The sequence below is a fragment of the Carica papaya genome, chromosome 2, assembly GCF_054855325.1.
Source record: "Carica papaya isolate Zhongbai chromosome 2, ASM5485532v1, whole genome shotgun sequence".
NCBI classification, from domain to species: Eukaryota; Viridiplantae; Streptophyta; class Magnoliopsida; order Brassicales; family Caricaceae; genus Carica; species Carica papaya.
Window position 1 is genome coordinate 18,434,922 of NC_142310.1, and position 25,602 is coordinate 18,460,523.

At 36.4% G+C, this 25,602-nt stretch overlaps 1 protein-coding gene across 9 annotated transcripts in view; it reads right to left on the reverse strand.

Moving 5' to 3' along the window:
• EMB1135 (RING/FYVE/PHD zinc finger superfamily protein) overlaps positions 1-25,602 on the reverse strand; it is a 91,748-nt gene that overhangs the window by 42,615 nt on the left and 23,531 nt on the right. For 8 of the 9 annotated variants that reach the window (XR_015817066.1, XR_015817067.1, XR_015817068.1 and 5 more), the window contains exons 8-16: positions 23,019-23,151; positions 3,864-3,924; positions 3,700-3,781; positions 2,191-2,319; positions 1,930-2,073; positions 1,718-1,817; positions 1,503-1,634; positions 268-338; positions 22-194 (exon numbers count right to left, since the gene is read on the reverse strand). Coding sequence is in view for 5 of the 9 variants with exons in the window: in XM_088213520.1 (XP_088069646.1) it covers positions 22-194; positions 268-338; positions 1,503-1,634; positions 1,718-1,817; positions 1,930-2,073; positions 2,191-2,319; positions 3,700-3,781; positions 3,864-3,924; positions 23,019-23,151 (1,025 nt within the window). In the remaining 4 variants the exon portion in view is untranslated. The remainder of the gene's footprint in view (positions 1-21; positions 195-267; positions 339-1,502; positions 1,635-1,717; positions 1,818-1,929; positions 2,074-2,190; positions 2,320-3,699; positions 3,782-3,863; positions 3,925-23,018; positions 23,152-25,602) is intronic. The other variant, XM_088213519.1, reaches the window with a different exon arrangement.

The window sequence follows — 25,602 nt, forward strand, 5'->3', positions numbered from 1 at the left end:
AGAACAATGAAACAGATGAACCTCTTCAAAAGTTCTGCAACATAGGCACGTCTTGCTTCGATATACTCATCTGTTTTTTCCTTACATGAATGACATGACCACTCTTCAGATACTAAATCTGTTAGAGGTGGGACTAAACAGGCCAGATGTACCAGTTGACCACAACAGGAACACTGGAGCAATTTCTTCCTTTCCTGAAGTTATGTTATAATAGCTATCAACATCTTGCAGTTTGTCAAGAAATCTAAACAAGTTGAAAAAGGTTACCTCCTCACAATTGCATATCTCACAGATCTGAAACTCATCATCAGATTCGGTAGATTCATGTGCGGAATCTGCTGCATTGATTCAACCAACTCAGACACAAGTACCCACCTCAAAGATCATAAATAGATTACACTTGGCTTGGGTAGGGGAGTATAAACATATAGCACAATTAAACTGAAGAATATAGCTATAGAAAGAGAAGTGGGTTTTTCAATGATAAACATTTGCCACCTTTTTTGGACACCTAAACTCATCTTGTTAAGGTTAATAACCTTAAAAACCAGCAAGTAAATCAATCAAGTTACTGGAAACATATTTCATAAGCATATATGCACGTAAAATGTCATATTTCGAAGAATTGACCTAAGCAAAAGGTTCTATGCATCTATCACTGACAGAAAAGACTAATGATACATTTGCCTGATAATTATTCATCAAATACAGATTACAAACCCTGAAAGAGGTTTCAATTTGGTGAAGTTGTTGCTAATTTGGCAGCTCATAACCACTTGAAATGTTTTCAGGAACCTAATACGGATGGCATTTTGTATTTTTTTGAGCTTATGAGCTCTATAAATAAGTCGCAATGACCAAACAAAAATCTAAAATACTCTTATTGTGTTAACTGACATTCTGAATGTTTTCATGGTTACAACATTTCCATTTTCTTTTTTTTAATTATCTATTGCTATCTTCATATTTTTCTCGTTTAAAATAATATAGCCCAAAAATTTTTATTTGTTCTTCTAGAAACATCTCACAAGATATTAAAAAGTTAAATCATGAAATTAAAAATTATTGTTCTACCAGCTATTTATGTTTTAGTTCTTTTAAAAAGTATAAATAATTGAATTTCTAATTAAAAACTTGCATTCTAATAGATTTGTTGATTTGTGGTTATTTTTAAAGAATTTAAAAGATACTATTTAAAAAATATTCTTCAAGAAAACAAATAACCATGTATAAGCTCATTTCCAAATATTTCAATTGCTTATTTGTACTCATACAAGTTATAAACTATTGAAACATACACTTATAAACTCCTCAAACATCCTTTAAATGACTTATTTAAAGAGTATATTTTTATGGAAATGATGAGCAACAGACGATGATATACCAACAGTGCACATGAAGAGAAAAACACAATAGAAAATATCATCTTGTAAACCCATAACACCAGAAAAGAAAATATGCAACAATTGACGGATGTGTAGCTCATTGTGTTGAAAACTCACTTTCAGATTCTTCATCACTTTCACCATCACTGGTAGGTTTCCATTTTGACACCTTCCTGACTCTCCCTTTCAACGAGACACCAGGTGATGCCAAATGCCTCTTTCGTTGAAGTTCCTTCACACTCTCCTCCCCTATAATAAAATTAGAAAGAAAGTGCCAATTCAAGCAATTCCTGCTTGAGAAACAAAAACAATGTACTAGCTGAAAAAGATACCAGCGATAGGCTCAGGCTTTTCAGGCAATGGGTAGTTCTCTTCAACAAATTTCAGCAACAGCTCCCGAGGACCCGAAACAAAATCGTCGAGTTCAAGACCCTACCCAAAACAAGAAGAATCAAGTGCACTGGCTAAAAATATTGTAAAATAGATCATACTGGAAAGATACATGAAAATCTGTGAATGTAAATAAGATGAAAAGGAAATGCACATATTTTGTCACAGCTTCCTCAGTCCGGGCCTCTCCAGTACTCTGAAGACCAATAACCACACACTTATCCTCCAGTAGTGCTTGTTTGGCTAGTCTCACAGTAACAGGCACTTTAGCAGACATACAGATGTGTCTAAAGAAACGCTGCAACAGTATGCACAAAGATGAAAAAGGCAATAAATTAATTGAGAAATGAAAAAGATCGGTAAAGTTGAAACAGAAACCTAGAGATTCTAGAAAATGACATCGAAAATCATATACCTGATGGCTTGACCAATATAATCTCCACAATTGACTAGAATTAGGTTTTTCATTGGAAAGAAAAGTACTGACTGACAACAATTCAACCCGCAACTCTGCCCAGAATTCTGCAGCCTTTTTATACATTTCCTATGATCAAATAACAAATTGGAAAATTCTGGATTTACAGTAGTGTATAGAACATCTAAAGCTAAGACTAAAATATGAATAACCAATGAAGCAAGCTTTCTGAGACTTGAAATCCAAAACCAATACATCCAAAGTTTTAGAATATATTCTAGGATTATCTCAAAAAAAAAAAAAAAAAATAGTCTAGGAAAACCAACTAAGGAAAAAAGATGCCTTTTTGAAGTAGTCAAGACTGCATAAAGAGCAGAACTATTAAAAATCATGCAAACGCTATATAAACCAGTATATTTCACCCACAAGATTCGCTGAGAAATCAATTGTCTATTCACATTCCATATTTACAGAGGCACCAAACTGTGTGCTGTCCATGAACAAGCACACAACATCCTGGCAGCAAATAATTTATTAAGCACCATGGGCACATGCCTAAAGACACCAAAGTATCGTCTGTATGTGCTCAAGATGCAGCCTCCTAAGTAAAAAGAATATGATACTATGGGCAGAGAACAGCTCTCCTGGATAGCCTTATGCGGAAGATCCTTTCTGTCCTTGAATGTAGGATCATCAAGGCATAGAAGAATGAGTTCACACCAAAGCCCAATTCTTTTTGAGCACCCAATCCACCAAATCTACATTTTCCATTTCTTAATAGAACTAAAAAGAATCTACCCAAGATAAAGATTCCCAATATCGAGCTTGTGGATAAATAGGATATTGTACTACACCCCTTCCACCACCTAAAGAGAAGCAAAAACCAACTCAAACCTCTTTTAGTTTACATTTCTTTTAATAGAAAAGGACCATAATACTTACGATCATAGAGGTTCTGGATAATGGGATATTGTAATACACCTCTTCACCACCTAAAAAGAAGCAAAAACCAACTAAAAACCCCTTTTACCTCATATTTTAGAGCCGAATCTGGGAAACAAAGGTTCCATGGGTTACAAGGGATCTTTCAATTTGACCTCCATCCCAGCACCCGACCCCTCCACCCAGCACCTTGCTTCACCACATTAGGACCTTTCACCTCAAGCGCTACAAAGAATCCTAACACTATGAAGATACCTTTCACTTCTAGTTGAGTGGAAAGGCATGGTGAGAAAAAAATATGCAAATCCAGATCAATTTTCCATTTGAAGATGCTACTGTCTCCATCTCCCTAAAACAAAATTTTTGTCTTCCTTACAATAAGAGAAAAGAAGAAATTATTGATAAAGGCCATAATACAAGAAAGAGCTAATAACAACAAGAAGTCAACATAAATATTTCCATAAATGAAAGAGATTTTGTGGTGCAACCATCAATATACATGGTTAATTTTTTTTGTTGAAATAAATCAGTATATATGGTTAAAACTTAAGGAAAAGGTCCCCATACCTCCATTTTTGCTTCTAATGGTGCTTCAACAACCTCAAACTCAGCCCCTTTGTAGCTAAGGGTACGACATACATACATCCCCCTGACAAATTGTACCCAAAGCTACATATTAGAGTGATACATTTTACTCCAATCTGTTATAAAATTATTAAAGCTATTACAACCTTGCTTTCATGTCCATGGCAACAAGTTCCAGTGCTCCTACACCCCCTTTATCAAGTGCACCTGAAATGATATTCTTTAGGAATTCTGCTACCTTTTCATTATTGGATACAGAAGACAAGAAGTCAAGAGGAAAAATATTGGTATACAATGTTTAAGGCACGTGTGTGAAAGAGAGAGAGAGAGAAAGAAAGACAGAGAGCTGTATGAAGTAACTCCTACTAATAAAATGATCAGAATATCAGACTGTTGGAAGTAAAATGCTCATAGACACCAATATCTTTGAAAACAGACTATTCTAATTTGATTCTAAAAGGTCACATCTTTTAATGCTTGTGCCAACATCTTTAAAATTTTAATTTCAGTACAACAGTTTCAAATAATTTTCAAATTGATTTACATCTTTTCCAGAGTATAAATTTAAATTTTTAATTGGAAGATTTGATATCTCTGGCTTACGTTGGATTTAAATCCTTCCCTTGAAGTTTTCATCACCTTTTCTCTCCGCAATTGGTTGAAATAAGGAGTAGAAATATTATGGAATAAGCTACCTTTGCTGGTAAGATATTTCTGTCATTCGAAAGGAAAGACAGAGTTCTTAAACATCATGGACAATCTCCCCTGTTCATATGACCAGATTAGTGTTTCTTGCCCCTCTTAAGCCTCCAAATATGCTCTCTGCAAAGGGATTATATTACTGTCTTGTATCAATGTCTGCTAGTTTTGTAGTTTTCTTTTTTCAATCTGTTGGATGAGTATTGTATCCCCCTATTTTGTACATTCTCTTTCTTTGTTTCAAATGAAATTTCTACTTTTATCCAATAAATTATTGAAATCGAATGGATATATGACAAAGCTAGGGAAAGAACTAACATTGGGAGTTTACAAAACGATAATAACAAAATTTTTAATGAAAACAGGAAGTAGAGAGTACATAGTAGACCCTTATATGAAAATAATGAAAAAGGTAAATAAAAATTTTCAACCCAACTTTGTTTTGATTGAAGCGAGTGAAGTAAGATAGCATGTTTGCCTAAAAATGATATATGTACGTAAAACAGTACATATTTTTTCAAGAAAAGAATGAAATAGGCGAGCACCAAGGAGGAGCAAGCCATGTAAAAGAAAAACAAGGTTACAAGAAAAGTTCAATAAAAACATAAATGAGGTTCACTAAATCTTCTCCATTAAGAAGGTAAAGACCTTAAAACAAAAAAAATATTAAATTCCGGGACCAAAGATGTCTTAGATTAAGTAGTTAGGAACCCATGAAAAAACTCTTTTATTTCTCTCTTCAACTTACCCAAAAAAATGGAGTGGTCAATGAGGGCAATAATAGCCCTCCTATGTCCTCCAGCCAGAATGGCCTCCCCAGCCATCTTCCCTCCTTCCACCATAAAAGAAGATGGAAAAGGGATTCATTCTCTCCAAGAAAAATAGAAGAACAGGTACTAACGATCCACCCTCTCTTTCTCAGATTGTCCATACAAAGAACCAATCCCATATAGATTCACAAACCAAGTCATATGAAGGGGCTAGGTCATGAAAGAGATGATCCTTATCTAATTCCTAGCAAATCACTCTAGCTCAAATTAATATGTAACCCAGAAATGACGATAACACATATTAAAAGGTGATAATATTAGGAAAATATTTTTTATGGAGAGACGTAAAAAGAATAGCATCATCTGCAAGCTGGAGATGGAAGACTTCTAAAGCTTCCTCGCCCACAAGTAAATTCCTTCCTAAGCCCCTACCATTACTGCTAACGAGCATAGGCTAAGAACATCAACCACCAAAGTAAACACAAAAGTAGAAAGAGGCAATAACACCTCTCCATTAATAATGAAAAATAAAGTGGTAAATGATATGCGACCCTTAATTCAACTCCTCCATCTTTCTTTAAACTCTTTCTTATCCATAACCTTGTTCGGGAAAATCTAGGTAACCTTAAAGTACACTTTCTTAAATCTAGCTTGAAAACAAGATCATTCAACTCCTTTCTAATTGCCTCCGCAGCAACCCCATTGGCGATAAGTGACATGTCAAGAATTTTTTTGTCAACAACAAAACCAATCTTACTCATGGGAATAGTTTCTTCCAACACCTCTTCTAACTGAAGAGACCATTCAGTAATGATAATCTTGTAAACACTTGTTACCAGACTTATGGGATGATTATCAACAACTTTAATAATCCAATCTCTCCTGCAAAGGAGTGATATAGTTAGAATTTATACTTGTTCTTATTCTCTGTTTAGATGGAATTGGTGTAAAACCTTGACATAACCTTCTCTAACCACATCCTAATAATTATGGAAAAAGAAATAACAATAGAAAAACCATCTAGACCTAGCGCTTTATCAAATGTTGCAATAATGTTTAAGCAAAGGTCTCAATCCTTGGATTATATTTTTTTAGCTTGCCTTTCAGCTTAGTCCATGGCTTCTTTATGGGAACTTCACCATCCGCATAACAACTGGATTAGACTGCTATCATATATTAATTGTTCTGTTACTTTTGGATGAAGGACTATCATCCTTTATTTTCTAATATCTTTATCCAATCTCGACGGGCCTAACTTTGGGGCCCCAATCCCGATGCACGGTCCTTCAGGTAAGCCGAAGTTTACAAGAGAAGAAAAAAGGAAGTGGGTTGAGCATGTCGGACCAAGTAAAGAAGTCGTGAGGAAAAAAAACCCGAGAAGGTTTGATTTTGGCAGGCTGAGCAAAGTATCTGAGATGAAGAAAAGTCCGAGAGTGAAATGGATCTAGTGACCCAAGAAAAATGATCCGTCCCAAATCTTAAAAAAGAAACTTCCATTGTCGAGAAGGAGACCATTTTAGTTGGGGAGGGAAATAAATTGAGTACAGCGGAAGTCTTTAGACTTGAGGGTTTCATTGGCGCACGCAACCCGGATAGGCCGGGCGAATCTGTGTCGATTGTTGAAATACATGATCATGAGGAAGTTGAACCAATGCCTCTTGCCAGGATTGACAAGTCTGAGGTGGACAAGATACCATATTTCACAGGTGTGTCGATTCCTCTCGCCCATTTTTGCCCTAAAAATCATGACAGTGTCTGAGGTAAAATATGGAGAAATTATTCCTAGTGACCACTAGTTACTAGTTCTAGCTCCTCGAACTTCGACATAGCCTATGATGAGCAAATATATTCCACTTGGGTCTTAGAAACATTCAGCATGTCAGCAAATCACTAGGAGTCTCTTTCGACGGCTTTGAACATCAAGTCATGCTCTTATTTGCCGAACTAGAAAAAAAGATGTGGGAACAGAGGAAAACAGATGAGTCTACCGAAAAGACCAGAAAGAACCAAAGCTCGGGCGGGTCAAGAGAACTCAAAAGGTTGCAATATACCATTAATTATGAAGGTAGAAGTAAGAAGAGCTTGAAGGTGGGGGACAAGGACTTGGGTTGGCAATCGCTTCCGACCAAGGGGACAATTGAGGATAGCCTCCTTATCTGGAACAAAGAGGTTGTCGAACATAAAGACTCCATCATTAGTGAGGTTATTTCTTCCTCTTTTTTTGTAAACAGAAGGGATTGTGGTGAGTGGTTCTTCTCAGGTGTCTATTGTGGAGAGAATGCAGAGGAGAACTCTTTGTTATGGAATGAGCTTTCTGATTGTCTAAACAGATGGGGTAACAAGAGTGTGATGGGGGTGACTCAACATGACTCCGAGCCGCAATGAGTTGTCGGGAGAACATTTCTCTGCCTCTTGTGCCACTGAATTCAACGATCATATTGATCGGCTCAACTTGATTGATTTGCTACTTACTGGGCGCCAATGGACGTACAGTAATCAAAGCGATCCACCCTTTTTTCCAGAATTAATCAGTTTTTTGTGGCTCCCAATTTCCTATTGCATTGCTCTGATTTGATTCAAAAGGTATTTTCTAAACCCATCTCTGATCATTTCCCAAATTTTCTTGCATCTGATGGTATTAAATGGGGTCCTGTCCCCTCCCGATCTGAGACCAAATGGCTAAAAGTTGACAGTTTCAAGAATTTAGTGCATAGGGTGTGGAACAATATTATTGTTGAGCGTACTGCTACTTATAGAATTGCTTTCAAATTCAAAAGGCTTAAATCTGAGATAAAAGCTTGGACTAAAGAGTTGGTCTCAAGGAGGAGGGGCACATTAATGATACCATGAGGGAACTTACTAACCTTGACTCTCTCGAGGGCTGCTCAGGTTTCTCCCTCAAGGGATTATCAAAACGGAACAAGCTTAGAGCTGATTTGGTAAATAGTCTTCACATAGAAGAATTTCGCGGAAACAAAAATCTAGAAAGAAGTGGTTACAAGAGGGAGATAGGAACACAAAGTTCTTTCACTGTCTTTCAAACCATAGAAGAAGAATTAATTATGTAGAGGAGATGCATATTGAGGAGAACTCTATCTCGGACAATGAGGCCATGAGAGAAGGCGCAAAAGCTTTTTTCCAGAAGGATCATTTTCAAACCTAAATTGGACAACCTCCTTTTTGAAAGCTTAGACGAATTTAATCGCACACAATTGGAGACCCCTTTCTCTGAGGAGGAAATTTGGGATGTGCTTTGCAACTGCAACAGGGACAAGGCCCCTAGACCTAATGGTTTCAGCCTGAAGTTCTTATAGAACTTTTGGGACCATATAAAGGAAGATGCCCCGGATATGTTCTCTGATTTACCCAGATCCGAGTCCTTTGTAAAATCCATGAATGCCACCTTCATCGTCCTTATACCCAAAAAAGAGGGAGTCAAAGAGATTAGTGAATTCATGTCAATCAGCCTAGTCAGAAAAATCAACAATACTATCAATATCATACTCAAGTATGGTAGAGCCAAAATAGTTAAACCAATTGTCTTTTAAAGTGTTGAAGTCTAATTCTTTTCCGTCAAAAGCACATTTGTTTCTTTCTTTCCAAATGACCCAAAATACCGTGAGGGAGGTGAGTTTAAAGAGCTTGTTTCTTTTGCTAAGACATTCCCAAGCAAAAAGTTCCCCAAAGGCTGTGATTGTCATGACCCAAGAAAGCCCCAATAGGCCAAGAATCATTACCCAAAGTTTGTGAGAGAAAGGACACCAAAGTAGAAGATAATTACACGATTCCAGTCCCATTTTACAGAAGTAACACCTGTTTGCGATAGGAATTCCTCTTCTCATAAGATTATCCTCTTCTCATAAGATTATCCAAGGTAAGAATTTTTTCTTTAGCAGCTTCCCATGCGAAAAAAGAGATTCTGGGTGGGGCTACAGATTTCCAAATGATTTTAGCTGGAAATTTCAATTGATTACCATTGATCCAGCCATCCAGGAAGTCATAGAACGAGCTGACAGTGAATTTGTCATTGTTTTTGTGTTTCTAGTGCAACTTGTGTTCATGATTTTTAATCTGAATGTGCGACAGACAAAGAAGTAAGACTTCATATTTTTCAATTTTCCAATCCTGAAGGTTTCTCATTACAATAATGTTCCATCTATTAAGGCTGTCCGGAGTGACAACATCTCCCATGAGAGCATTTTTTAATTTAAAGATGGCATAAATCTGTGGGAATCTGTCTTTAAGAACCACCGTTTTGCACCAGGTGCTATTCCAAAATTGAATTTTGTCATCTTTGACGATAATCCACTCAGTACAATCAAGGAAAGTCATTCTAATGTTCATGATGTTTCTCCATAGACTTCTGTCATAGTTGTGTTTTTTAATTTGCGAAAGGTTCTTTTGATCACCAGCAAACCATTTACAATCAATAACCTTTTTCCAAAGACTTTCTTTGTCATTTCAATATCTCCATATCCATTTCCCAAGGAGTGCTTTGTTTAAATTAACAAGAGTTCGCAAACCCAAACTGCCATCTCTTACTGGTTTTTTTACTCTTTTCCAGATAACAAGGTGATATTTTTTCCTTTCATTATCCACATCTCCCCATAAGAAGTTACATTGAATTGTTTCTATCTTTTTTACCACCTTGGACGGAATATTGAGCACCGAGAGATGATAGATGGGCAAGTTGGAGAGAGTGCTTTTGATGAGAGTAAGCCTACCCCTTTTAGATAAAAATTTCTTTTTCCAAGTCGCCAATCTGTTTTGTACCATGTCTACAACTGGGTCCCAAATCTTGCTGTCATTGTGTTTTGCAGCCAACGGCACTCCAAGATAGGTGATAGGCAAAAGTAAGAGTCTACAGTCGAGAGTAGCATTAAGGGAATCAACAATATCATCACCAGCACCCAAAATAACCATTTCAGACTTGTGTTGGTTAATTTTTAAACCAGAGATAGCTTGAAAACATGATAAAATCTTATCTAAAAAAAGTGAGTGAGTGAATCTCCGGTTGACAGAAGATAAAGGGTGTCATCAGCGAAAGATAAGTGTGATATCTCAATTGTTTTGTTTCTATTGCCGACGGTAATACCTTTAAGCATATGTAGTTCCTTAGCTTTCTCAATAAGTTTATGTAAGACCTCCATAACAATGATAAAGAGAAGAGGGGAAAGAGGGTCCCCCTACCTCAAACCTGTGGATGCAGTAAAAAATGAAGAAGGTCCGCCATTAACCATAACCGCGATGCTGGAGGTTGTGATGCAAAATCTGATCCAGCTTCTCCATTTCTGACCAAAACCCATTTTTTGAAACATGTAATCAATAAAGTCCCAGTTTACAGGATCAAATGCTTTTTCCATATCAAGCTTACAAAGAACACCCTTCTTATTGTGTCTTATGGCTTCATCAACAGTCTCATTAGCAATCAAAATGGCATCAGATATTTTTCCCCCGTAAACAAAAGCATGTTGGCATTCACTAATGATTTCGTCAAGCACTTTAGAGAGCCTTTTAGCCAGGACTTTAGATAATAATTTGTAAATACACCAAATGAGGCTAATAGGCCGAAAATCATTTATGTTCTCCGGGTTGGCTCGTTTTGAAATCATAACGAGATATGTGGAATAAGAGATCCACAAAGGTGCTATGATTGTGGAAGTCATTAAAAAATTCGATAATGTCACATTTTATTGTATTCCAAAAAGTTTAGAAGAATTTGAAGTTGAAACCATCTGGACTGGGGGCTTTATCTCCATCACACTCACGAAGGCAATCTAAAATTTCTTCTTCAGTGAATTTTCCCGCTAAGTGCTCCTTATCTTGCTCAGAAATGATGTTAAAAGATAGATTGTCTATATTCGGTCTGTGATCAGTGTACAAATTCTAAAAATGGATTTTTGCACCTTCCCTGAGAGCCTCATTACTAGTAATTCTGTTGTTTCCAATTGTGAGTTCTTCCACAAAGTTGATTCTTCTTCTGTGATTAGCAAGCATGTGGAAATATTTTGAGTTCTTGTTGCCATTCTAAATCCATTTTTCTCTGGCCTTCTGTTTCCAAGATATGGCTTCCATATGCAGCTTGTTAGACAGCATAAGCTTCATATTCTTTCTTGTATCTCTTTCATCAATGGAAAGAAGCGAGTGTTCTTTTTTTCTGTCCAGGTCATCTATTTCCATAAGGATATCATTGATGCCTTCTTCTTTCCTGCCAGCAGCTTAGATAAACTGATTTCAAGGTTTTAGCTAACATGCTCTCAAAAATCCTTCATTTGATCATTGATGAATGCCAACATACCTTTTTGTGGCTGGGAGACAGATATCTGATGCTTTTATGATCGCAAATGAAGTGGTTACTGAGATGGTCCACAACAAAAGGTCTAAAATACTCTGTAAATTGGATATGGAGAAGGCTTTTGACAATGTATGCTGGAATTTGTGGATTATTTGTTGTATAGACACAGTTTTAGGGAAGAATTGAGAAAATGGATCAAATCTTGCATCACCACAACTAGCTTTGCAGTTGAGGTCAATGGCGGGCCTTCCTCTTTTTTTCAAGCATCTAAAGGCTTGAGACGGGGATGCACTCTCACCCTTGCCCTTCATTATTGTTATGAATGTTTTTAACAAACTTATCTTAAAGGCTAGGGACTTAAAGTTGATTGAGGGAACTGTCTTGGAGAACACTGGTGACAAGGTCAAAATAACTCACCTCATGTTCACATATGATTCTTTAATTTTCTATAAACCAGATGCCAGAATGCTGCTAAACCTGCGATGTATTCTTCTCTGTTTTCAAGCTGTCTCCAGCCTCAAAATAATCTTAGAAAATCTGAACTCGTGGGTAATGAATCCGGAAATAATGGGAAGCAATTGGCAAAAGTTCTATGTTGTGCTGAAAAACAATTTCCCATCAAATACCTTGATCTCTAACTAAGCATTAGGTTCAAAGACAAAAAAAATTAGGGTCCTATGATTAATATGTTTGAGAAAAGGCTAGCCAATTGGAAGAGACATTTTCTCTCTAACAGATGAAGACCAACACTTATCAAAAGCACTCTCTCTAACCTCCCCATTTACTATATGTCAGTCTTCATAATTCCTGTGTATGTTGCTAAACATCTTGAATCCATTCAGAACAGGTTCCTTTGAGATGATGTCGACAGTAAAAGAACATATCACCTTATCAAATGGGATGAGGTGAAGGGCCCTACCAGGTTGGCCGGGTTGGGGAAGATCGCTCACTACCATGAACAAAGCTCTCCATGGAAAATGGATTTGGAGGTACCTTAATGGAGACGACAGCCTTTGGAAGAAGATTATTGAGATAAAATGGGCGATAAAGGACTACAACGGTAATCTCACCTTAGTCAACAGAGCTCATGACTTAAGCCTATGGCGAGGTATTATGGACATGTACAGCAGGGTGCTTGATTGTATCAGGTCGGAAGTTGGGAATTGTAATAAAATACGATTCTAGGACACCTAGTGTGGGAGATAAATCTCATGTCCAAATTTCCCAATGTTTTTGCTATTGCCAGAGAGAAGAACATCCTGCTGGGAGACGCCTTTAGTAATACTGAGTGCAAAACTTGTCCTATTTCTGTCTCCAGGTATTTCAATGACTGGGAGGTCGAGAAGTTTGAAATTTTTCTCTCCTTCATGAACACGGTTCAGCTTAATGCTAGCAAAGACAAAATCTGTTGGACCTTAAGGAAGAATAAATCTTTCTCGGTCAGCTCCCTTTATAATAATCAGATCAATTACAAGGTTGATGTTATTGACAGCTTTCCCCACAAAATAATTTAGAAGACTCTTGCTCCTCCAAAAGTATCATTTTTCGCTTGGGAAGCATCTAAGGAGCGTATATTGACTATTGACAATCTTATGAAAAGGGAGAAAATTCTAATGAATAGATGTTTTCCCTGCAAAAGCACCAGTGAATCTTCTAATCATCTATGGCTTTGGTGCCCCTTTTCTTACAATCTTTGGACTCTTGTATACAACCTCATGGGCATCAACTGGTGATGGCAGGCTCGATCATTAGTGAACTAAACACTTGGGAGGGGCTCACTGGTAAAAACACAGCTGCCCGCCTCATTCCCCTTACCATCTTATGGATCATTTGGAATAAAATGAAACAACAGGGTTTTCGCCGGGAAGAAATATTCGTTTACCAACCTTAAAGATAGATGGTTTCACTATTTTGTCTCCTATATTTCGAGACACATCTATAGTTTGGATGATTTTGGAACAACTGTAAATATATTCATTGATATGTAAATCTTTTGTATATGGGTGGTACCCCCTTAGTGTCAATTTTAATACATTTATATACTTTTGTCTCAAAAAAAAACTTTATCTTTTTCATATTTTTTTAAATATTCTTTGTTTTAAATAATATTTATTCTTTCATCAAAAAAAGGAAAAATTGCTTCTCATCATCAAAAAATATTAATGTATTTTTTAATGTGTGCCAAATAGCATCTATGCATATTCTGGAATGTAATTCAGAAATGATACAAGAACCTTCTTTTAGAAAGAGAGAGAGAGAGAAAGAGAAAGAACCAAGCTTTTGGATTTTTTTTTTGAAATAAAAAGTATAATTCTATTAACAAAACACCAAGAGGGTGCACCCCGTGTACAAAAGAATCACATATTAGTTAGGCAATCAATTAAATACCCAAGATCTTCCACCCTATACAAATCATTCCTCAGAATTAGAGAACCAAACAAGTGGAACCATCTATCCCTAATTTTACCCGTATCCCCTTCAACCCCTTCAAAAACTCTTCTACTTCTTTCTTTCCAAGTAATCCAAAATATGGTCAACGGAATTAAGCTAAAAAATCTACTATTCCTACCAATTCCCTGCCAAGCTTAAATCTCATCCCTAATTGAATCAGTCATTACCCAATTAACCCTCAAGAGCCCATAAACCATGGACCAAATGTGTTGAACTGCCAGACTAAATAGTAATCACTGGTTATATGTTTCCACCTACCTTTTACACATATAGCAACAATTAACCAGCATATGCCCTCTCTTTCGCAACATATCAATCATTAAGATGGCATTCCTCGTAGCTTCGCAAGGAAAGAAAGCAATTTTGAGGGGAGCTTGAATTTTCCATATTTGTTTTGATGGAAAAGAAGTTGTATTCCTATCCTCCATTCCCAAAAGTATCTCATAATACGATTTGACCGAAAACATCCCATTTTTCTTCGGTTTCCATAATAGCTTATCATTTTCCTCCATAACTTTCAGCGCTGATAAAAACAATAGAAGGCTCTCATACTCCTCTACCTCCCAATCATTAAAGTTTCTCATGACTGCTATCTCCCAACCCATCCCACTTCTACCTCCAACCAATGCCTCTTCAACCGTCATGTTTTTACATAGCGCTAATGCATAAATTCTTGGGAATCTCTCCTTAAGACAGCCCTCATCAATCCACACCTCCTCCTATAACTTAATATTATTACTCTACCCAGCTTCCATCATGTACATGACACCCATCTCTCGCTTTCCAAACAAATATTCCTCCATAATCCTCTCCCCCACTATCCCCCAGACCCCATCCAGGCTCCTCTGTCATTCCATCAGCCCCATCTCACCTCCACGATCTTCTTCCACAATATGTCATCTTCATGAAGATATTGCCAAAACCACTTACCATGTAGTGCTTTATTCATCTCAGTCAAAGATCTAATACCCAAACCCCCATTCCACAATGGTTTTTAAATTTCTTTCCAATTCACCAAGTGATACCTCCTCCTCTCAGCATCATCACTCCAAAGAAACTGATACTGAATCCTTTCGAGTTTCCTCGCCACCTTCGCAGGTAGTGGAAGAACTGTGAGATTGTGAATGAGAATATTAGAAAGAGTACTTTTTACAAGAGTAAATCTTCCCCCCTTCGATAAAAATTTTCTCTTCCACTTAGCCAACCTTTTATCATACAGTTCAATCACGGGATCCCATAGCGCACTATCTTTAGCTCTAGCCCCCCAATGGAACCCCCAAATAATTTAAAGAGAGACACGTCGTTCTACAACCTATAAATCCAGCAAAAAAGTCAAGCTCACCTTCCTTACCAACTCTAATCATTTCTGATTTCTCGATATTAATATACAATCCCGATACCGCTTAGAAACATAGGAGAATGTCTTACAAATTCAGCATCATCTCTTTGACTGGTTGACAGAATATTAGTGTATCATCTACAAAGAAAAGATGTCAAACCTCCACTTGAGTATCTCTCTTCCCCGCCCAAATACCCCGCAATAAATCCCTCCACTTGAGTAGCAGAGGAAAAGAGGGTTACCTTGTCTAAGACCCCTAGAAGCCTTGAAGAAAGAAGATGGTCCACCATTGATCAATGCTGCAAAGGATGTACTACTAATACAAGTCCTAATCCACTTCCTCTATTCATTCCAAAACCAAATCGACCCAACATATAGTCTACAAAGTCCTAGTTCACATGGTTATAGGCTTTTTCCATATCCAGTTTACACAAAATACCTTCTCTTCCGTTCCCCACAATATCGTCTACCACTTCATTAGCCACTAGAATTGCATCCACAATCTGATGCCCATCCACAAAAGCATGCTGACTCTCCCCAATAACATTCCTTAGAACACTAGCCATTCTAGTTGCCAAAACTTTAGATATAAGTTTATAGATGCACCCCACCAAGCTAATGGGTCTAAAGTCCTTAATATTATCAGCTCCTTGTTTTGCAATAAGAACTAGGAAAATAGTATAAGAGATTTCACAAAAAAGCCATGCTTGTGGAAATCTTCAAACAAAGCCAACACGTTGTCTTTCAACACATGGCAGAATTTTTGCAGAAAACCCATATTGAAACCACCAGGACCTGGCGCTTTGTCCCCATTGCATTCCATCAAACACTTCTTTATTTTATCCTCAGTGAATTCTTTTTCAATGTACATATTGTCGATCGTCTCCAACTGTTTGAAATTCAGATTTTCCGACTTTGGTTTAGTTCTCTTCCATGTCTAAATCCGAAAAAAAAAACATCCTTGCTGCTTCCATCATATTCTGATTACCTACCACTATGTCGTCATACACAGTCAAATCCTCAACATAATTACGCCTTCTATAGCTAATGACACAATGAAAGAATTTAGTGTTACAGTCCCCATCTTTAATCCACTTCCCTCTCGCCTTTTGATGCCACTAGATCTCTTCCATACTCATTCTATATGCTGCCTCTACCCTTAAACCCTCCCTCATGGACACCTCTTCCTCAGTCAAACCCATCTCACCCTCCTTTTTATCCGTTTCCTGAATCTGTAGTAGGATAGTTGGTCTGCACTGCTTCTTTAATACCTTCCTCTTTAGTACATCTCTTGATCACATTTTTCAGTATTTTTAATTTGCATGTTACTCTGTAAGTTGTTTTCCCGTCAATCTTGGTCTCGATCCACACTTTTGTTAGCACATTCTCAAAACTTTTCAGATTGATCCATTTATTGTCCAACCTAAACGGAACTAATCCCAATTCCAACCCTTCCACCATCAAACAAATGGGAGCATGATCCGAAACCAGTCTCGGTAACACCCTCTAAGTAAGACCAAGTAGCTTGGGCAACACATTAGCAAACACCAGGAACCTGTCAAAATCTAGAAAAAGTGGGATTAGTTCTTCATTGAACCAAGTCCAATTGCCCCCCGTTAATGGTAAGTCCACCACCTCTATATGTTCAATACAATCAATCAACTCTCCATACACCCCACAGAGTACTGCCCTCTCGACCTTTCACCCTTCTAAGCACAATATTAAAGTCTCCACCCACAACCCAATCGCTTCTCCACCTCTCCCTGCATTCCGCTAACTCCCTCTATACCACCCTTCTCTCTTCACTAGACCCTCTACAGCACACTCCTGTAAACACCCAAACACCACCCCCCACCACATTTTCAAAAACACATGAGATAGACACCTCCCTAACCATCACCTCCCTGCATCTCACTCTATCCTCCCTCCATTTCACAATGATCCCTCCCGCTGCCCCTTAAGGCGGGGATATAGTGTCATTCCTTCTCCTTACACCCCCATAAATTATTCACATCCCTTTCCTCAAACTATTTTAGTTTCTGGAAAACACACTACTTCTGGACTCCATCTTTTCAAACATCCCTTTAAAACATCTCTCTTTTTTCTATCATTTATCCCCTTTTCATTCTATGATACAATTTTACCCAACATTTTATTTTATTTAGTCTTCTCTGTCCCTGCCCCACCAACTGTTATCCCCCCATCATAACTTATAGTCGATTGCAACCTCTTTCATTCCCTCAACTCCCCTCCTTTTTTTTTTCTTTCTTTCATCCCTGGACCACTCCTTCTTTCTCACATTCCTCCTCCTTTCAATTTCCCCCAACATTTCTTCTAACTGCACTTCAACATCCTCAAACGTCATTCCCATTGCATCACACAATCTCTGGATATTTTGGAATAGCCACACTGCCCTCTCCGACTCCCCTCTCACCCATTCCAGTGACTTTGCATCACTGTCATTTTCTCCCTCCCCTCCTGAGTTTTCAAACAAAATCAGTTCACCTTCTGTCTCTTCGACCACCACAATCACCCCTCCCATCTCTTCCCTCTCCTCCTCCTCCTCCATTTCACCCCACATTTCCGGTATTTCAGTCTGCTCTCCTTCCCCCATCAAGACTGTCAACATTTCCACCTGTTCGTCGTTTTCACGTGAAACAGACAGATTTTCTGGTTCCGACACCGATTTTCCGGCTTCCGCCTCCTCTTCTCTCTCTTTAATCTTCAACCTCTCTTTCTTCTTTCGCACTCTGCTCTTCCTTCCGCTTCTTTTCTTTTGCAGACCTAGTTCAGGACTCACTTTCCTTTCTCCCATTCGGATTCAAATTTTTGGGTTGACTTGGGCCGGGTTGATTGACCCATTTTTCCTTTTCAATCTAACAAAAATTTTCTTTTCCCTTTCGCTCCCCCTGCTCCGACCCAATTTATTTTTAAACCCTTTCTCACATCACCGCCAAAACGATGGGCCCTCATTGCATTTTGCATTCTCCCTCCTTGTCTATCCATTTGAAAATCCAAAATGACCTGACCCGATTCGTGAACGGGTCTTTTCTGCCCTATCCGACTCCTGCTCTCACCATTCCTCTTCATAGCCGCCGCATACATGGGTACCAATGCTATCGAAATACACCACTCCATTTGGCATTTGGGGCATTGAAAACAGCTGCCTTCATTGCTATTAGTCCTGTCTGTCGTCGCTTCCCTGCAATCTTTTTCCTCCATTCTCTTTCCCCTCCCGTCCGGATTGATGAACTTTCTCAGCAAGTTCAAAAGCAAATCTCATTATTTCCCACCATCCGCCCTCTTCCAACCCGTCTGGGATGATTATCTGTTTCGCATATTTACCTCTCACTTCGGACAGAATCAGGAACCTCCCTCTTCTATTCCATCCCAGCACAATTCCGAACCGGGAACCATGCCCAACCTTGCTCCTCCTCCAGAAATCTTGCCCCTTCCGCCAATAAAAGTCTTCCAGCGAGTCCAACAGCCACTCAAACTCCTCCTTCTCCCTCGGAATCGATGCTCTAAATCCCCAACTATTCTCACTTATTCTTAAGCACTTCAAATCTTCCCCTTCATTCACTAAGTCAAATGTTTTCCTCTCAATCATCACAAACTTGCGGCATCTTATACTCATCCTGTTATCCTAATAGCCGGCCGTCGTGGCCGACCAGCGTTCTACCTTCTCCAGTCAATTAGTGAACTTCTTCAAGCTTTTGAATTTTTACATCATTGTCAGTCAAGCTGGAAAAGATTGAAACAACTAGAAAGATATATACCATCGCAATCTTCAGTTTTCTCCTTTTACGATAATAAGAATGCTTACGTTCTGCTAACATATCGTTGTACAGATTAAATGCACAATAAGGGGAGGCACTAAAGAAAAAAGTATAGTTGTTAAGAAATATTATCAAAATAAAGATGAATTTTCAGGCTTTATATAACATTAGAAATATTACTTTATTTTGGCAATATAGTAGAACTTCGGAGGTCAATGACCATTCAGGAAAATTATTTAGCTTCTATTCTAGTTGAGTAATTCCTACTCCACGATTAGCAGCTGCTACTGAGGATCTGATAAATAAGTCATTTTATTTTCCTTTTTTTTTTTTGTGATAGCGGTGAGGATTGTTACGGGTGACATAAAATTGCTATCATAGTAAAATTTAACATCATGATATTTCCAAGATTATCATACAAATGATATTAAGAACTTTAGTTGATTATTGCAATTGGAGATCTCCGATTCTAAATACTTGTTTAATTTTCTAAAAGTGTTCCTTTCAAACAACTTATTTAATTTTCTAAAGTAGTTCCATTAAATTAGTTGGTTAAAAAATTATCCGCTCGCTCATTAATCCAAGACACATTTGGTTCACTGGAGTTTACTTGAAAAAGTAATATCTATTCACAGAAGTTGGATCATGCTGTGGTAAAATTTTGATTACATCTTTTTTTAGTGTAAAAGCGAAAACTATATTAAAGAATCATAGATACCCAAGGGGTACTACCCATTTACAAAATATTTATGAGTTAGTAAGCGTGCCAACTATATACCCAAAATTTTCCACCCTAGAGTTATCATGCCCCAATAAAATAGACCCAAATTAATAAAACCACCTATCCCTCAATTGTGAATCTTGTTTTCCAATCCGTTAAAGGACCTACTATTTTTCTCTTTTCAAATAACCCAAAATATAGTCAAAGGAAGGAGACTAGCAAATGTTTTCATTTTACATAAACTTCCCCAAGCCCTGATCTCATCCTTTACCGACCCTGCAATGACCCAAGAAATCCCAAGCAGACAATATACCATAAACCACAAACTATAGAACATTGGGCACTAAAGCAGTAAGTGGTTACAATTTCCACAGCCTTCTTGCACAAATAGCATCTGTCCACCAAACACCCCCTCTTTGCATCAGCTTATCAATGGTTAGAATATATTCTCTACCTGCTGCCCAAGCAAAAAAAAGTAATTCCTGGAGGTACTTTTGTTATCCAAACTTGCTTGGCCAGGAAGAACCGCCCTTTCGATTCCCATTTAGTTGTCAAATAATTATACAAAGATCTCACCATGAATGAACTATTCTTCTTCAACTTTCACACAAGTTGATCATCACATGGATTCAATTGAATGTTGGCCAAGAGTTGTAGTAAAGCTTCATATTCCTCCACTTCCCAGTCATTCAAGTGTTTGGTCATACTAACCGACCAATCCCTATTGGAATAAACACCCCCAGCCGTATCCATTACCGTCATATTCTTCGACTGAACAATGGCATATATCTACGAGAAAAGGTTTTTTAGGCACGCTTCCCTGAACCAATTATTGTGCCAAAACGAACCTTATCCCCTCTACCGACCTTCAAATATACACAATCACAAAAAAGTTGTCTCCTTGCCGAAATACCCTTCCAAAAACCCATACTGCAAGGCCTCCCCAATTCTCTAAGTAGCACCCCCCCTTCACTCTGCCCCCACCTAGCATCAACCACCTTCCTCCAAAAAAAGATTACATTACATTCTTCAGTTCGCAATTACTACTCATTACAACCTCATTATAATATTTTATTCCAACAGTACCAAAAGCTGAAAGGAAATTGTAATAATACACAAATAGTTATCATAACTCTACTTATTGGATTTGTTTAAAAATATGTATTAAATGTACATATTATCAAATGTATATAATATTACATAATTCCCTTTTTTAAATAAAATATATAAAATGTATATTAACACATTGGCACCAAATGGATGCCACCTACGAACAAAAATATTTAGAAGTCAGTAAGTATTCTCTAAAACTCTCAAAATCAATCACCCTATTTATATCACGCCCTAAAACATAAGTTTAAAAAACTGACAAAATTTTATATAATCAATTTAATTAATCAAATTATACATATTATATTATATTTTTTATTACTATTTTAGTTTCAGCAATTATAAATCTCCTTATTGTTGAAATTAATTTATAACTTCTTCTTCGTTCCTAAATTTAAAAGATTAAGAAATTCTTTATTTAATTAAAAAAAAAAACTTTCAAATATTAAATCATATGATAACCATAAATTTTCAAATATATTCAAATACAAAAAAAAAAATTAATCAATTAATTAAACTCATCTTGATAAGTAAGATACAATAGCCTTCAAAATAAAATTGCTCCTTACAGATACATCTGTAAATGTAATTCTGATTCATGATCCCCTTCAAAAGAAATGAATCAAAATTACAACTTCTGCAGTAACACACTTACAAGATAATCATAACTCAACAAACCAAACAAAATAATAAATCTTTATCATGTAGTACCTATTACATTCGTCACATATTCTTACCTTACACAATGAACCAAATGTCCAGTCATTCCAATACAGAAAAAGGTAAGAAGTCAATTCTGTACAACAAAAGAAAATAAATTTATTTACTTTCACATTTTATTTGAATTAAATAAAATGTGAAAGTAAATAAATTTATTTTAATGCTGTATACTTTCAATCGTATCTTCTTTCTGTTAGAAAACAAGATAATCACTTTTTAATATATACTATCTATATATAAGCAGAAAAATTAACTCTATACTCTTCATAAATCTAGCTAAATTAATTTAATTAGTTTGAACTCTAATCTTTCAACAATAATGATTTATTATGGCATTTCCCTTGCCAACTGTCTCTTTGCCGCACAGACTAACTAATAAGAGCAAATCCAGGTTGCACGAGAAAAGTTGCACACTAAAGATAAAAGCACCATGCCTCACAAAGGCCTTAAAATGTCATCTCCCATTTATGTAAAGGAAGTTTCCAGATCATAGACCAAATCAAAAATGCAGGACTAGCATCTAGAACTCCGATAAGCAAAACTCCCTATAGCCACCATATTGAACAAAACTAACTCAAAGTGTTATCTTCTCCAAGCAAAATGCCCAATCTACAAGCTCCTATAGAAAGATCAACCTAAATACTGCACAAAGACAAAGAACTCCTTTTCCCTCTATTTCCTTTCCATCCACCATACTCACCATAGTTTGTGACATCTTATCGTCAAAAAATGCGAGTGGAGGATAGTGGTATCTCAAACACAAAAGTTATGTTCTAATAATGCTTATTAAAAAAGTGAAATTAAACTAAGAAGTGAATGAGAATTAGACCAAACACAGTGTAATAGAAATAAGCTTTTCCTCAGAGATAGTTTCCACCCAATTTCAATTTACTACTCAGAAATGCCCTGAAAAATTATCTTCTAGTTAAAAATTTTAATCATACGTGGTCAAGAAGAAAAATAACAGTTAAGGTTCTTGAACTGTCTAAATCACCCAAATAGAAACAAAAAATGATCAAGAACTTGAATCAGATTTTAATGACGCAAGTTATAGTATCTAAACAAAGCATTAGCAGAATGCCAAAGATGAAATCTGCGACAGAAACTTATTAGTAATGGAGAAAATAATCATCTGCCTTCAGTAGTCAAAGGAAGTTAATCAACTAAACTACCCTACTGCCTCTACACTTAAAGCACTAGCAGAACGCCAAAGAAGAAATCAGCAACAGAAACTTATTCGTAATGGAAAAAATAATTCACCTCATCTTCAGTAGTCAAGGGAGGTTAATCAACTAAACCATCCTACTTATTCTATACTTAAAAATGAAGATTCACAAACTCAATTACAAAGTAATGACATAAGGTAGATAGATATTAAATGCAAAGGAAGAGAAGTTGGGGAAAATGGAAACCACACCTAGAAATTTCTGAAAATCAGTGAAGCATGTTCCAGCTCCCCAAAGACCAAGCCTGACCATATAACCCATATTTCTTGGTTCAGAAGCACCAGTTGCAGAACAATAAATAACACGTGCTTCAGGGAGTCGAGCCTGTTACATCAGAATTCAAGTATTTAGAGTTGAGAAAAATCCAGACGAAGCATGCCTGCCACTGTCAGATGATTTATCATATAGTTAACCAATCTTGTTATACATAGAAGAAAAATTTAATGAAAATCGAGCTGAATACGACAAGATGCTGTGGGAAGCTATGTGACTATCCACAATTTCACATAATCTGAGAAGAGATAATTGAAATACTATTCAAAAGGAAATTATATGGGAAAAGCTAAAACTCAAGGAGCAGCTTACATAACTTTGAAGATTCTTCTTTTTCTTCTCCGTCGAAAAAGAAAAAGAAATTATTGACAAGGTACCAAGATGGTATAAGTCATAGTCACGCATATAAAATGGCACTTCTACACGAACATCACCTACACGCTAATTAACTCCAAAAGTGACTAACTGACATGATACTTTACTCACAGGCACCAAATTAAAATCCAAATTGGAATTCTTAAGTCTATTTAGGAATTCCAGGAAATACGAAAATAGTAAGCTTACTGGAATAACCTATAGTAGAAGATATGAAATACGATCCTAATTAAGAAATAGCAAACTTGGTATCTATGGTACTAGTTCCTAAATTATCTAAATACCTTAATAAGACATAAGCATTACAATTACATAAATACCTTTTTACTTTCAAAATATTCTCAATTTAGGAACTTTGTGATCAGCATCAAGTTGAAGCTTGGCCAAACAGGGACTAAAAAGTTGTCTCATTGGCTCTTTTTATAGGTTTAAAGCATAAGAGATCATAAGTTGTTAAAAACTAATGAGAAATATATTTGAATAGTAATTTTTTTCATAATTGTGTTTGGTAAAAGAGTGCTTAAAAGTTGGAATGTCGATAAAATTTCTAAAATGACATAAAAAGTTTTAGCAATTTTAATAAAAGCATTTTGGCAAAAAGCATAAAATTAAATAGGCTTTATTATATAACCAAAAAAACATAAGTCGAACTTTTAAGCTTTAATTCTCCTTACAAGCCAAATCCGAAAAATGCTAAAACAAACACCTCTAAAGCTTTCTGCATCGAACTAGCTTATAAATATGTTGAATTAGCTTTTTTGCTTGCTTTCATTTCAAGTAACAAAGTGACTAAAAGGAAGGGACTATGGGAATTATGAATATTTAGAAGATGGATAAATTGTTAAATTTATCAAAATTTAATATATATAATTTAAAAATCTTTTTGAAATAAAAAGTACAAAATATATCATTGATAACCAGCACCAAGAGGGTGTCAACACGTGTACAAAGTATTTATATCATTTAGAATGTTATATGTAAATATTGCAAAAATATTTAGCATATCACGATTACATAAATTTATAATATTTTTAAAGCGTATAATAATTTGAATCATATGTAAACATGATACGATAAGGGACACATTATCATGTCATTATGTTTATAAAGAATAAGGGTAATGTTAATACTTTTCCATTCCATCCATTTCCACATCCTATCCAAACAGCCTAAGATACTTACATTCATTTTCATGGTACCCAAACAATATTATTACTTTACAGTTCATTTCATCTCCTTCCATTTTATCTGTTCTAGTCTATTACTTGGCATCCCATCCCCCTCCACCAAACAAAGCCTAGAGGTTAATACGTCCTACATGAGAAAGATTTATAGAAGCACATTATATTTTAAAAAAAAGATAAATTATAATAAAAATGCACCAAAAGGATGCAAGCTGTATATAAAAGCTTAACAAATCTGTCAAAGTCAATCAGATCACTTAAATCCTCGTATATGTAAAAAATGTCTCTTAACTAAAAGAACTCTGGTATCTAATATCAGATATCTTTTTTTTCTTTCAAGATAAGAGTATGAATTGTATTAAAGAAGAGGTGCTAAAGGGGCGCCGCCCATGTACAAAAAGATAAAGAACTTATAGATCAACAAGTATATTTACAATAGAACCAAAGTCCTCCAAGTTATCAAGGCTGTGACCTAAAATAATATATTCAAACAAATGTAACCATCTATCCTTGATAGTGACAAAATCTAACTCAATACCCTCAAAAACAATGTTATTTCTTTCTTTCCAAACAATCCAGAAAATGGTTAGTGGAATTCGTCTGGTTTCTCAATCTAAGCCCCTCCCATGCAAGAAGTTCACCTTTTTCTGAACCAGCCATAACCCATGGATGCCCATGAGACTAAAAATCTCAGACCAAAGCTTATAAGTGACAGGACACCATAATAATAGGTGTCTGCAGGTTTCCAGACTATTTTTACATAAGGAACATCTGTTTGTCATAGGCACTCCTCTTTTCCAGATATCTTTAATTATATCAAAAGAAAATTTAATGTCCTATAAGGGTCCTTCTATTTTTTTTCCTTCCAAATTACCCCTAATCCAAACAGATAAGGCATAAATTCTTGTTGTAGCTCTTATCCCTATGGGTGCCTCCTCATTCC